Consider the following 14695-nt stretch of genomic DNA (forward strand, 5'->3'; position numbering starts at 1 on the left):
GACAGAACCGTTAACAATTCGTGAAAACATTAACCATGAGATTGAAGTAGGAGGTAGACCTACGACATAAGAGTACCTCTAGTACGGTTATTGACCGGATGCGGACGTTAATAACCACGAGGAGGATACACTGATTTGTTCAACGGATAATACTTTTATAACAAATTAAAACCCATGTACAGAATAATACGTTTATTATAATTAATATCTGTACAATTACATAAACATACATGTATTATTCTCTTCAGCGTTACTCAATAAGACCGACACCAATTATTCTCATTACCGTTCTCGGCTCGAAGCACTGGACGGGTTTAGGAATAGTAGCATCAGATCACAAGAGCCAACACTGGGCAACTTTTGGTAGCCCAGCTTCTTCTATATATATTGATCGGATACGTAACTCATCTGCGAGAAGCGTTCCGGCGCAGTACGTAGCGGTTCCCTGCACGCCCCCCACCCACTACATTGCCCCCCGAGCCGTCCAAGGGGTCACCTTGAATCGGCGCGGAAACCACGCAGCGGGGGAAGGGGGGTGCCACCGATCCTACTTTTCAATCAGAGGCCGGATAGCCAAAGATTTACAAGTAGGGCGTACTTTCCCTAGACCAATTTTTAAAACAAATATCGAAAGATGGAGAGACTCGGTTCAAAGAACCCCCTACTTTAATTCTAATTTCATTAAAACAATAAAAAATTCTTAATACTAAGTATAAAATAACAAAAAATTGGCAAAAACGCCGGTCAATTAAAAAAATGAAAAACATTACAACATAGTTAAAAATATCGACTGTACACAGCGCTATAGTAGCGTCACGATTACAAAAAAATAGAAGTTGGCAGCAGTGGCCGAAAATCAAACAACAACAGCATCGTGTTTGTAAACACGACGATAAAAATGGTTGACAAATCCAAAATTTACAATTTTTTATTAAATTTTGAGTTTTTTACCCTACAAATTCTCGTTTAAATGCGGTAACTGCAAAGGACGATGTTGTCGACGATGTTTTTCGACGCTGGATACGATGACCGGTAAGTCTTCTCTTCGTAGCAACTGCTACTTTATACACACTTTTTTAGATGGATTTTCAAGATCTCATCTTTCTTACTCTGGTTTGTTTTTCAATTTTTTAGGCCACTCAACCGCATATTTCAGGATGACTCATCTCACTACTCATTGCTGCTGGTAAGTACTACATCTCACACTTACTATTGTTTTACTATTTTTTACTAAGATTATTTACTTTACAGGTATTTTATCAATGGTGATAATTTCCATAGTTCGATTTGGAACCGAAGACTTTTCTTAATTTATTTGGTAAGTTAACTCTTTCCCTCTCATGCTATCTCTATTTCTTTCGATACCAGAGTTTTTTGAGTGTTTTTATTTTTTGTTACAGAAATGAATTTTGGTCTTTGCTCGGTATCTACGGTTACTTTGGTCGAACGTTTCGATGAAATGATTTTGAATTTGCCTTTTTCTTCTTCGAGCGTTTTTGCGAGGTGTTTTTTACGCATAAATAACAGGTACAATACTATTTATCGTTTTTTGTCGTTTTATTTGGTACGAGTTCTTATAATTAATATCACAGTTATTTCTTGTTTTTTAATCATCTTCCAGGAGTTTTTCTAGCACGAAATCCGCCGGAAATACTTCGACCTTGTGCCTTGCTGGAATTGTTCGCTGCGATAATACCGTGAAAGAACGGTTAATTATTGTCACCACATTCACCGTCACCGGAGGTGTAATGACGTGCACCCGTACCATTTCTTGTTCTGAAACAGAAAACACATTCATTGTGAGTTGATTTTACTTTTTAATTATTTTGCACAATTTAAAATGAACTTTGTGTATAATTTTCTTAATCAAATTAGCATTAAGCGGGATGAGTTTTTTTTCTTTTTTAGTGTGTAGTGTAATTATTGGTTAATTATGAATACATGAGATGTGATTCGTGCATTAATTATTTGTTTGTAATATGGTAATGAGATGAGTACTTTGCAAGCAAATGAGTAGGTTACTTTTTTCGATGTTTTTCGTGCTTATTACTTTTTTCTTTCTTTTACCTATTTACTTCTTTTTGTTTAATAGGTTCTGCGAGGTCTTCTTGACCTGCGTGATACACGATTTGGGTAGCTCGACCCCCGAAGGTACTCGGCATAGTTTTGTGGCGGTTGATTGTACGATTCGCAATATTGGTCAGGTGGATACCGATTGCCTGCATTTTGCTGATAGGTTTGATGGTTGGTTTGTTGGCGATTGGGCTGTCTGAACCTGTTGCCCATGTTCGGCTTGAACTTTCGCTTCAGTGGTCGTTGACCTTGCCCCCTGGGCATTTGGTGCCTTTGTTTTGGCTTTGGGTGATCGTATTTCGGTGGCTGTCGCTAGGTAAATATAAGATTTTTAATTAGAACATTTTTCGTCGTATTTTTCGCATGTTAGTAGGTACCTATTTGTTAGATTTTTTTCTTAATTAATTTTTTACCAATTTACCCGAGATGTTAGGTTTAGGTAGGTACCTATCTTATTTTAATGGTTAATTTTTTGATACTAATTTTGAATTTTATTTTTACCGTTTTTTCAGCCGAGTTATTTTCCGAAGATTCTGACGATGGAGCCAACTTTTTTCCGGTAGCCAATTCGAGCTCTCGAAATAAATATTCGACTAAGTCGTTGGAAGGTACGTAATAGCCACTTTTTGTACGGTGCCATCTTCCTCCTCTAAAATCCTCGGTCGCTATTTTAATTCTTTCGCAACATTCTACCCTTTCGGCGGATTTTCCCCAATCGATTAAAATTGAATTGTATTTTTTTATCTTAGCATCAATTTCAAAATCACCCACATAGGGTACCAAAGAAATACGCATAAGTTCGACGTTCGGTTTTAATCCGTCGACAAATTTTTTCACTTCTTCGGCTACTTCTTCGGGTAACCGGTTTTGATTTTGAAAATCTTCAAAACCACACTCAATATAATAATGTTTCTCGGTCGTCGGTGGGCAGTTATCGAGGAAACTTTCCAACGTTGATTTTGGCGCCACATATCCGGCCATATCGTGCTTTACGTAATTTGCTACTGCACCTAACACTCCGTTGCCCAGTACTAGCCTGTGTCTCCAATACAATTTGTTTTCTTCGAAATTGTAGGTCCAGTTTCGAGTTGGCAAACGAATTTTCTTATCCGTTGGAACTAGAGTTTTTTTCAGTTCCTCATTTCGGTCTTTGAGGTCGTTGTTTTTCCTCTTTAATGATTCAAATTTCTCTTTTAATGAATCATACTTCGTTTTGAATTCGAGTGCTTTTAATCTTAATGACCGTTCATTTCTTTCTGTTTCAGATGACGCGAAACTTGGTGGCGAATACGCTGACGACGATTTCACCGGTCGCTGTTGTATTTTATCATCGTCCGAGTCGAACAATGATTCGACGTGTTTGTTCTGGTTTGCAGTTAACGACGGCGAGACATTTTTGGCAGATACCTTCGGCAATGGTGCTGGTGACTTCGGAAGTTTAGCAGTTTTGGCGGTTGCTTTTGTCGTTGGTTCGGATTTTTTCTCGGTGGCTTTCGATTGTTTCTCGTTGCGCTTCGCTTTTTTAGTGCGCTTAGACTTCTTCTTAGTTGATTTGGGTGAGTTTGGTTTTGTTTTCTTTGAAGATTTTTTCCCTTTCTTAGATATTTTGCGTTTTTTCACCGGTGACGCTAATTTAGATTTGTTTTTACGTTTTTTCAGAGGAGAGGTACCGATGATTTTAGGTATTTTAAACTCAGAAATCTTACCTTCGTTCTCGACGACGGGTGTCTCTTCGAAAGAAGTACCAGCGATTTGCGTCGAATGGCGGCGGATCGGCGGTGAATTTTGGGGCGAATCGTCGGTCTCGGATTTCAAAAGCTTGTCTTCGAGTTGCTTGGCTGCTATCTCGTCGGCTTCATCTGGCTCGGATAATGATGTCGAGCTTGGAGATTTCGACGGTGACGACGACGAATGGTTCGACGAAGAGGACGACGACGACGATGACGACGACGAACTCGAAGAAGAAGAAGAGGACGACGATTCTGAGTCAGCTTTTTTAGACTCTTGATACGGTGACGGTGATTTTTCCCGTTCATTTACCGGCGATACATTCAACGATTGGTTATTGTTCGATTCGTCGTCCATACTAGCAACAGAAAATTACAAGCCTCGTTTTATCGATCACGTTTTATTTGGTAAGTTTTTTATTTTTTAATTGAATTATTTTTAAAATTAAATGGTTATTAGCTTTACCTTGTAGATTTATTCGACGAATTGATCAGCTTATAGAACTAATTGAGTTCTTTTTCCAGAATTAACACGTAGGATTGGAACCCAATTTGGCGAGCACGTTTTCACGATGTAGATTTCGGTGCTGAGCAATTTTTCACGCTTTTTTCGCGAAGAAGAATCACTTTTATTACTCAGAGGTAATTTTCAACAGTTTTAATCACGATGTGAACAATAATTGCGCTTTTTAACACTTTATTTGCAATAATTAATTAGTAAAAAAAAACTTTTCACTTTTCAACTTGCACGAAACGTATATGTGAGCTACTAGGTAGGTACCTATTTCACTGACACAAGGCAACTGCAACGTTGTTGCGTTCTGCGTTCGGTTCGTGGTGGTTTACGTTATCATTGGGACTTGGGAGGTGGTTTTTTCCCATTGTTTGAGTTTTTCATAGTTTATTCCCAATAACAAAAGATAGATTTAGCTTGTTCCATACTGAGTACCTTTTGGATGAGGTGGGATTTCACTGCATTGGTAGCGTCTGTTGTTTTACACGTTGATAGGCACATAACACTAAGTTCGTGTAACCTATCTTGTGTAATCTGATCGCTTACTTTTTGCAACCAGACTAAATCTTTCTCATCTTGACTTCTCAGTATGGTATGAATTTCTTTGACTTTTTTAGCAATTTTTATTTTTTGATCTTGTTCTCTTTTTTCTCTAATTTGTTTTTGGCGTTCTTGAACCAAAAGTTTTCGAGCTTTTTTCAAATTTTTCAAATGCTCGTGCAGTACAGGGTCAAGCTCCCTATTTGGTAATTTAAATAACCATTTACCAGTTGCTTTGTAATGGTTATGCGCTATTTCTTCTTCTTTTAATTTTTGTTCAGCTCTTTCTTGTAATTCTTTCATTCTTCTTTCTTCTTTCAAAAGCATATCAAAAAATGCATGCTCATCATCAATTTTTTCCTCAATTTTTTTCTGTTCTTTTCTTTCGGTTAATCTGGTCCTGTCATAAATTCTTTCTTGGAAGGGACGTTCGTCAAAGATGGATTTATAACGAACTTCATCCTCCAACATTCTTAATTGTTTTTTATTTACAAATGGGGTCATTTGGCGTACGTTGGCGATAGGCCTATCTTCTTGTTGAGTTGATTTATAATTTTGGACTCTATAACAGTTGGTATGTATTTTATATAGGATAACGTAGGGTCCCTTTCTTTTAGGATATAGTTTACCAGACACCATTTTATTGCTATCGCTTTGGCAATGGGTGTCTAGCATCACGAGGTCACCGACCTCTACTCTTTTTGCTACGTCATCGTTTTTGTTAAATTCTTGTTCATCTTTAATAATTTTTTCGTGATTTTTGAGTCTGATGTAGGTACCTATCTTTTCCATTTTGGTATTCGGATTTTCGCGTAGAATTACTTCTAGCTCATCCTCATACACAGCAGCCTTAGCCAAACGGTCTGCAATGGCATTTCCATAGTCGTACTTATGCCCCTCTACATACTTGATCTCGATATGCTCAAATTGTTTTTTCAATTTGTCAATTTTTTCTAAAATTTCTCTGTTTAAAATTTCTTTTCCATTGCTTTTCCAATTTTTTGCAATGTACTGCTCGGTTCTTTTTATAGTATCGATTGCATATCGAGAATCAGTATTAATTTGCAATTTTTTATGATCAGTTTTTCTCAAAATTAATTCCATGGCCAATTCAATCGCCGTCAATTCAGCTACATTGTTGGTATTTTTTTCTACATTTAATTTATGGCTTACATTCTTTTTACCATAAGGTTTGAAACAAATTCCAATGCCAGCAACCGCATCATCGTTACCATTTCGAGTACATGCCCCATCAGTATATATATGAACGACCCCTTTTTCGATTAGAAGGTCATCGTCCTCTATATATCGATCATTTTGAATGTTGTCGAACGGTATGTAATCCAGCATCTTGGTCAATTTTTCTCTTAATTTGGAATATTCGCCATCTAAATCATATTCCTGCATTTCAAATACTTGGGGGTCGGGTTGTTCATTAAATGCCCCAATAATCTCATTTGGGGTTAGACCAAACTCAGTTGGCCGAAGGTTCATGACCTTCTCTGCATCACGGATATATTTATCCCAATTTTCATGGGTGTAGTGGTGTTCATCTTCAAATTGCTCATTTATTGCAATTCTGAGCAATGTCCCCAATTCTCTCATCGTACGCTCACAGGAATTAGCTGGAGCATTGTACGGTGCAATGTGTGTACATTTTATTTTATTCTTTTCACAGGTGTCTTTCCATTCTTGGGAGATAAATTGGGGTCCATTGTCAGTAGTAATAGTTTGCAATTTATGCCCCAATGCTGCCAATTCGTCGCGAATTCTGAGTAATAAATCAGTGCAGCGTTCAGTTGTCATGTCGGGGGCATCATAGAACCAAGTGTAATGGCTAAATATATCCTTGCCAACAATGACTGCTTTAGAGCCACCTTCTTTATTTGGCAATGGACCAAAAATGTCCATTGTTACGAGTTCGCCGACCTCTTTGGCTACAATTTTAGAATATTGAGGATATTTTTTAAATCCATAAACTTTATTTGTTTTGCAAGTTCTGCATACATTTAATAATATTTGTATGTGTTTTTTAGCATTGGGGAAATAATATGTTCGTTCGAAGATGGTGGCTAGCCTGGCACTGCCAAGATGACCATACCAGTGATGCAGATAGTTCACCACTTCAGCAAACAAATTTTCAGGTAAGACCACCATGTCCTGCCTTTTTACTTTTCGATATAACACACCATTTTTAATTATGTATTTATCTTTCAAATTTTTAATTTTGCTGTTTACTGCCTTTTGTCCGCGTACCTCTACTTTTAACTCCACTTTCCCGCTCCTCAGGACTTCTTTAATTTTACTCAGGTTATCGTCTAGGTCCTGACGGACTTCAATCATTTCTAGAGCATTTCTAAGGTTAGGGGGAAGTTTTTGTCGCGTAAAAGAATACTGGATCAAATTGCATTTTAAGGTCACTTCAGGGGGCATAGGGTCAAAATACCTTTTATGGTCTTTTTTGATCGAAAAATCGATATTAAAACTATTCAAAATTGTTATCCAGTATGCTGCTTTGATATGCATTTGCCCCACTGAACGTATTTTGTTTACCATTGTTTGCATACTGTGAGGTACATTGACCTTTCGGCCTATTAGCCAAATTTGACATTTTTTTAATACAGTAATTAGGGCCAAAATTCTTTTTTCAATTAGAGAGTAATTTTTTTGGTGTTTTTTCAGGCATGAACTGACGAACATGACGATGTTGTCTCGGTTTTCATCGTCCTTTTGGTAGATGACCGCATTCACCGTGTCATTGTCGTGGGCCACTTCAATGAAGAATTCGCGATCTGGATCTGGAGCAGTAAGTTCAAACTGTTGGCAAAATGCCTCGTACAATTGGTCAAACGCCCGCATATGTTTTTCTCCCCATTCCCACTTGGTATCTTTTTCAAGTAGGTCAGTCATTGGTCTTAAGATTGTTTGGTAATTTTTTATAAATTTGGAGTATAGCATAGTTAAGCCAGTTAGCTGTTGGATATGTTTTTTCTCTTTTAAAACTACTCCATTTTTCCTTTTTGAAAAAAATTTATTTCTAAATTTTTCTAATTTTTCCAATTTAATCTGCTGCTTTCCAATTTTATTTTTGTCAAGTACATAGCCCAAATGATCGATTTTTTCTTTAAATAATTTTGTTTTATCGGCATTGAGTGTTAAGCCAGCCGCTTGTAGACGTTTTAAAAATTCAACAATTGCTGCAATATGTTCTTCAAAATTTTTCGATTTGATTCTGGCATCGTCTACGTATAGGTCTAGGTCTTTTAAACCATACAAAATTTTTCTGAGCATTTTAATAAAATAGGCAGCAGCAATTTTAACTCCAAAAGGCATTCTCATATATTCATAGGTCTGGCCATCGACCTTAAATGCCAAAAATTTCCAAAAAGCTGGGTGTATTCTCATTTGCCAGTACCCATAGTTGAAATCAAAGGTGGACTGGTATTTTACTCCATGTCCACTATGTACAATTTTGTCCAAATTTGATGCCTCGTTAGGGTCATCTTCGAGCAACATATTTAAAATTGGGGGGTCTATACATATGCGAACTCTACCATCAGATTTTTCTCTGACTAATGTACTGCTAACATATTTTGAATCAGAAGGTCGAGCAATTTCATTTATTAACATTCGATTTAATTCTTCAAAAACTTTATGCTCGTTGTGTTTACTAGGTATAAAATTGCGGTGTTTCCAGTTGACAGAATCTGGATCGACTTTCCAATTTAATTTGTACTCTTCGGTTTTATCATACCCCACCTCATCTCGCCAAACTCCAGCGTAAGGAGAAATTTGCTCGATGGCATACATTTTTCGGTCGTACGTGAGGTTTGAATTTCGAATTTGTCGAATAATTTGGTCGAATCTGTTTTTTGGAGTTTCCACCGTTTCTTCGTACCTCTCTTCAACTTCGCATACGTGGACTGTTACTTTTTTAACTCCATGTATTGCGTGTAAACTGTCTGCTACGAATTTTTTGTACCTTTTTTCTGGTAATTTTTTACATTTTGCACGACCTTTTTCCGTCGACGCTCCAATTTTTTCTAATTTCATGGTATCTCTACCAATTAGGAATCCACAAGGAAGGGTTTTTACGATGTAAAATGGAATTACACATTCGATATCTTTAAAATACATTTTAATATTTACAGAAAATGGGAATGTATTTTCTTTTTCCCCATTTGCCACAGTAATTACTACCCTATGCTTTGGGATTGCATATTCGATCGATTCTTTTTGTCTTTTCTCAATAACTTGCATCATTCTTTCGCTGATTAAATTTACTTCTGCCCCTGTATCTAACAAACCGCAGAATTTTTCACTTCCAATTTTCCATTTGATTACACACGTATTAGGTGGTTCATTTTCTTCTTTATTTTTTCCAGATTCCGCAGAATTTGCTGATTTTTGGTCAGCTGGAAGATCGCTGCTGGTATTGCTGTCAACTTGGGTTTTTTCAACTTCAGCTACTAGTACTTGTTGAGGTGACTCGGATATATTATCGGTCTGTACTGCCTTATTCGATGTTTTGTTATTGGTTTGCTTCTTTTTTTCTTTTTCAGCTGCTTCGAACTCTTGCATGCATTTTGTGAATGAAAACGGTTCGTTTGTTTGCTGCCGGGTGGAATTTGCCACTCCTGAATTGGCCACTGGAATTGAAGACGTCGGCTGTTCAACTGAATCGATCGGTGGTGTTATTACTATTTTAGGTGTATTTGATACGCTCGTTTGAGTTGCAATATTATTTTGTGCATTTTTATCGACGTGTTTTTCGCTTGATTTTGCATTTTGTTGTTGTTGTCTTTCCATGTATTCCCCTCCTTGGTCCTTGTATTTTGAATTTTCGAAAATTTGCGTCTTGGAGTTTAGGGTCGTAGCATTTTTTGGAACTACTTTTTTCGAATTTTTAAATTTTTTATTTTTATTCTTTTTTCTTCGATTTTGGGAGTCTAACTTCGCGAGTAAAATTTCATAATCGATTTGTTCGATCTCTCGACCCTCGATAATTTGTTCTACTTCGCGAACCATTGCTACGTGGCATGGTTTTAACATGTATTTTTTCATAGGTGGTTTATTTGATCGATGATTTTTCTCAAATAGGTGCCTATTAATTTTTACGTTTCCAAATTCGGTTTTTTCGATCGCGTTAGCTTGATTTTTACGAAGGAAAATGTCAGCTTGAGATGTTAGGAGGTGGGTTTTTGTAATTTGAGTGATTTTTTGAAACAATCTGCGCAAAGCAAGATATCTTTTCAACGTTTTCGCGTTTTTTCTCTCTTTTACATAGGGTAACAGTATAGGAAAATTAACATAGATGTTTTCACCGCCATTTTCGCGTATATGGTCGATAATATCGACCATATATTCTTCAATGTAGGCGAAGGGGGCGAAGAGATCGTTGACTTCGTCCTCCCCAATCGATAAAATTACATTTTTGTTGAAATTTTTCATTTTCTTAATATGCAGCCAATGCTGCTCAATTGTTCGGTTGTTTGAAATTCGATTTGCCACTGCGCCTTCTCCTATTCGGTCGTATATTTCATTTTTTATTTTATACGTCCTACCCCCACCTCTCGTTGCAGTCTTTTTGACCACATACATCGTCAATTTCCGTTTTTTGAGCCCCCAGGCTTAGAATTTTGATAAAACAGTTGCTCTGGGGTTGGTTGGGGAATTGATTGGGAGTTTGGTGCTTGAGGTGGTTGATTTTGGGGGGTACCATTTTGTATATTTTGAATGCTTAAATCGCCTCTAACACCTTGACCGGTTGAATTGAATTTTGGAGGGGGTTTTCTCCATTGTGTATCCGGTACATACGATCCATAATTTCCTCTTCCTCGATAGTTAAAATTTCTAACTCGTACCTCGTGGAAATTGGGTATAAAATTTTTACCTTTGTAATTTGAAACTCTTGGTTTCTCTTGTTGAATTTCTCTGGCTTCTTCTGTTACTTGGGGGTCAGTTTTTTGATGGAAATTTGTATGTACGTACTTCGTAGAATGAACGTACATAGCTAGATATTCATCAGTCACTGATTTCTTTGCCACAGTAAGTTTCTTCACGAGGTCTTCCTTAGTATTCAACTCTTCGAGGTTCATTTTATTTTGGATTGCATGGGGGATTTTTTCGAGAATTTTATCAATGATTTGCTCGGCTGTTAGTTTGGTAGCCGCTAACGTATCATACCACATAGAAAAATATTCGATATAGTCGGCCATTGTTTTTATTTTTTCGACATTATCGGTTCTAAAGTACTCAATGGCGGATTGTTTCGCCGTTTGGTCCCAATATAGATTTAAAAATTGCGGTATTAATTTTTCTAATTCTTCCCCTTCTTGAATTTTGGTTTCCCAAGCTTGTGTTTTATACTCTACACAAGAAATAAATAACATGCGACGATTTACAGGGCTTAGGTTTTGCTCAATCTCTTTTGTTTGAAATTGTTTAACAAATCTGACCGGATGGTGTATCATTTTCTGAGTGAACATCGTAGCACTTTTCCTGAAAAGTTCAATAAAGACCAATTCAGATGAGGATTTCTCTCCTCCTGCCTGTGCCACTCTCGCTTCAGCACCTTTCAACAAGATATCTACGGTCTTTTTCATTTCTTGTTCATTGTTTTGCCACATAGTAGTACTTTCAGTTTTTAATTCGTCGATGATAGAATTTTTAAAAGATACTATTGCTTCGCCTACGTCTTTATTCGTTTCAGTACACCATTTTTCCATTAATTCGTTGACAGATTTATCAACCGAAGATTCCAACTCTTTCACTTTTTCATTGTGTTTTGCTAGATAGGTAGCTTCGATTTCTTTTACCTTCTCATCTAATTTGGTCTTGTAATTAGTCTCTAGCTCAGTTGCTTTATCTTCGAATTGCTTCTTAATCTGGTCTTCGATTAATGTTTTAAAATCACTAAACTCCTGTTGAGAAACCATTTTGATTTTATTTTTTCTGGTTTTTACGTATATAGGTAGCGATTTATCAATTAAAAGATTACTACGGTGCCTACGAATTTGTGGTGGAGTGATTCTAGCAGGACTTGAATCTTCCACTATAGAGCGACGTGGGGTATTATTTTTATCCGTTTTTGATTAATTTTTTAATTGTTCAATTTCAAGAATAAATTCTTGTTCGGATATTTTTGCGTTTTTATTGCAAAGAAATAATACTTTATCAAATATACTTTGATTTTTTAAGCCTCACGTTGTTGGATTAATTTTTTATTAATCGTGGGCGATTTTCTCAACAAATTCATTAATTTGTAAAAAATAAATCCGTGCCTTTGTCGAGCGCCAATGAAGTAGGAGGTAGACCTACGACATAAGAGTACCTCTTGTACGGTTATTGACCGGATGCGGACGTTAATAACCACGAGGAGGATACACTGATTTGTTCAACGGATAATACTTTTATAACAAATTAAAACCCATGTACAGAATAATACGTTTATTATAATTAATATCTGTACAATTACATAAACATACATGTATTATTCTCTTCAGCGTTACTCAATAAGACCGACACCAATTATTCTCATTACCGTTCTCGGCTCGAAGCACTGGACGGGTTTAGGAATAGTAGCATCAGATCACAAGAGCCAACACTGGGCAACTTTTGGTAGCCCAGCTTCTTCTATATATATTGATCGGATACGTAACTCATCTGCGAGAAGCGTTCCGGCGCAGTACGTAGCGGTTCCCTGCACGCCCCCCACCCACTACAAGATGTCGTGAGTGTCGTGAGGACAGCGAATTGATAGTTGTGCTTTTGGAAAAATTGACTGTGATTATTTTTCACAAAATGAGCCAATCAGTGATCGGAATTTCTTCAGCCCAAAAACGAGATCAATTTTTTGAATTAAAAAAAAAAAAATTCATGTGAATTTTCAGAATTTTGATTTTTTGAATTAATATTGTTATCAACTAACTACGCGAATTCTATGAATAATTATTAATTTAATTTATTATTTATTCCATGACCATCATTGCGTTCTGTTTTAGCAACAACTGCAACAAGAAATGAAAATGAAATTTTCATCATCTTTTTAAGTACTTCTAGTTCTAATTTTTTTTTTACTCTCACCTCATTTTTCTGAATTTTTCCCTGCAATGCAAGTTGCGAGCAAGTTTAATTTATGAGAAATTTTAATTAAAATTGATGATCAACTAAAAAGTAATAAGACGGTAAACATAAGTAATCATTTTTTCATTGCCAAATCACAACAAATGGGACAAATGACGATTCGCTCAATTAATTAAGTAATGCATTCTGAAAAATTATTATGAATAATAATATCAAAGATCTTGAATTTTTAAATTGAACATGAATTGCAAAATTGAAATGATCAAATCATCATCATAATAATTTTAGCATTTGCAAGCTTTATTCATGATGCTAAAGCAAAGAACTACAAATTTGCGAACTATCTTCACTCCAGTCAGTGTCAAAAATTGTGACGAAGACGGAAGAACCATCTTGCTAACAGCGGATATTTGGCACATAATTATCACAACCATAACCATAAGTGTCATTGTTTCATTCTTTGGTATGACAGTATAAAACGCGAATTTTAAAACTGTTTTCCTGTTTCAGGTTAATGAAAAAAACACCTCTGAATATAGTAATTACTTCACTCGTACAAACTACACATAACTCTAACCTAGTTTCAATCTTCCACGATTGAAAGATTGTGCAAATAATCATGACAGTAGCTGTGTACGCTATCTCCCCTGTTTGTCAGCAATTTTCATTACAGCAATCACACATACTGAATTATAATCAAATTGCTTTTGACGCTAACCCAACAGCGTAGATACGTAACTGATCTTCAACGAGAAATATGACTACATCGTAAAATTCATGAAGCACAGTTGTAAGTAAATTAGGTGTTTATTTACTCTGTTCGTACAATTAAAATTTAGTAAAAAATACGATAACAAATTACAATCTGCGACCTCTTCTACCGCCCTTTCTTCGCGTAGCATCAGATGGAATTGGAGTTACATCTTCAATTCGGCCTATTCTCATGCCAGATCTGGCCAAAGCGCGTAATGCCGACTGAGCACCGGGACCGGGGGTTTTCGTTTTGTTGCCACCAGTTGCTCTCAACTTAATATGTAAAGCTGTGATTCCCAATGTTTTACATTTTTCAGCGACATCCTAATGTAATGAAAACACAACAATACACGTTAATGTAAATATACCGCCTGCGTAGATCACAAAGTAATACGGATAATACGTCGAGGATCACGGCGTAATCATTGCAAAATTGTTATGTAAACTTACTTGAGCAGCTAACATAGCAGCGTATGGAGAAGCTTCATCTCTATCAGCTTTGACTTTCATACCTCCAGTAACACGAGCGATTGTTTCTCTACAATAACATATCGGATAAAATAACCTCTTAAACGAAATGAGTCGAAAGTATAGTGAAATCAAAACGTTACCTTCCGGATAAATCAGTTACGTGAACAAACGTATCGTTAAAACTAGCGAAAATATGGGCTACACCGAATACATCTTCTCCGTTTTTCACTTGTGGCCCCAACGAAACTTGCACTTCCTCCTTCTGCACTTTGCCTTTACGCGGTGCCATATTTGCACTTTCTGAAAACGCGAATAGATTAATGTAGTACGCACATCATCACAATCTCTAAGAAATACAATTATTACATTATTTAAAACCAATTACCTTACATTTAATAATTTAAAAGCAACCACGTTGAAAATGGACTTCACCGCAGATTCGAAATGATGATGATGCCTGGTTTTTTGGGCTTTGGAGGATTGCGCATTCGTGATTTTGTTCAAAATGGTACGATTCTTGAACAGCGTTAGC

General features: G+C 36.5%; 2 protein-coding genes across 3 annotated transcripts; one reads left to right on the forward strand and one right to left on the reverse strand.

The window, feature by feature from the left end:
* The first annotated feature begins 837 nt into the window (after positions 1–837).
* On the forward strand, positions 838–11995 carry LOC135840148 (uncharacterized). Its single transcript, XM_065356517.1, has 13 exons — positions 838–1032; positions 1135–1186; positions 1252–1318; positions 1401–1527; positions 1622–1799; positions 2093–2389; positions 2586–2681; positions 3339–3629; positions 3733–4208; positions 4326–4442; positions 6891–6998; positions 7537–7660; positions 9240–11995. Exons 6-9 carry the CDS (start codon positions 2242–2244, stop codon positions 3747–3749), a joined length of 552 nt encoding a protein of 183 aa, XP_065212589.1. The 5' UTR covers positions 838–1032; positions 1135–1186; positions 1252–1318; positions 1401–1527; positions 1622–1799; positions 2093–2241; the 3' UTR covers positions 3750–4208; positions 4326–4442; positions 6891–6998; positions 7537–7660; positions 9240–11995.
* Positions 11996–13727: 1732 nt separating this feature from the next.
* On the reverse strand, positions 13728–14693 carry LOC135840150 (small ribosomal subunit protein uS11A). 2 transcript variants are annotated; one of them, XM_065356519.1, is made up of 4 exons: positions 14554–14693; positions 14304–14463; positions 14143–14230; positions 13728–14016 (listed from the first exon to the last, which is right to left on the reverse strand). In XM_065356519.1, the coding sequence occupies exons 2-4, from the start codon at positions 14450–14452 to the stop codon at positions 13798–13800; spliced, it is 456 nt and encodes a 151-aa protein (XP_065212591.1). In that variant the 5' UTR covers positions 14453–14463; positions 14554–14693; the 3' UTR covers positions 13728–13797. The 2 variants fall into 2 exon arrangements, with proteins under 2 accessions (XP_065212591.1, XP_065212593.1); XM_065356521.1 differs by having other exon boundaries at positions 14549–14689.
* Positions 14694–14695: the final 2 nt, after the last annotated feature.

The sequence above is a fragment of the Planococcus citri genome, chromosome 3 (genome assembly GCF_950023065.1).
Source record: "Planococcus citri chromosome 3, ihPlaCitr1.1, whole genome shotgun sequence".
Classification (NCBI taxonomy): domain Eukaryota; kingdom Metazoa; phylum Arthropoda; class Insecta; order Hemiptera; family Pseudococcidae; genus Planococcus; species Planococcus citri.

Excerpts from the sequence above, each read along its gene's own strand:
- LOC135840148 (XM_065356517.1), top strand. The coding sequence starts at position 2,242 with ATGGTTGGTTTGTTGGCGATTGGGCTGTCTGAACCTGTTGCCCATGTT. Across the intron at positions 2,390-2,585 it reads ATTTCGGTGGCTGTCGCTAG|CCGAGTTATTTTCCGAAGAT; the intron begins GTAAATATAAGA and ends CCGTTTTTTCAG. Across the intron at positions 2,682-3,338 it reads TTCGACTAAGTCGTTGGAAG|ATGACGCGAAACTTGGTGGC; the intron begins GTACGTAATAGC and ends TTTCTGTTTCAG.
- LOC135840150 (XM_065356519.1), bottom strand. The coding sequence starts at position 14,452 with ATGGCACCGCGTAAAGGCAAAGTGCAGAAGGAGGAAGTGCAAGTTTCG. Across the intron at positions 14,231-14,303 it reads GTAACTGATTTATCCGGAAG|AGAAACAATCGCTCGTGTTA; the intron begins GTAACGTTTTGA and ends ATGTTATTGTAG. Across the intron at positions 14,017-14,142 it reads CTGCTATGTTAGCTGCTCAA|GATGTCGCTGAAAAATGTAA; the intron begins GTAAGTTTACAT and ends TCATTACATTAG.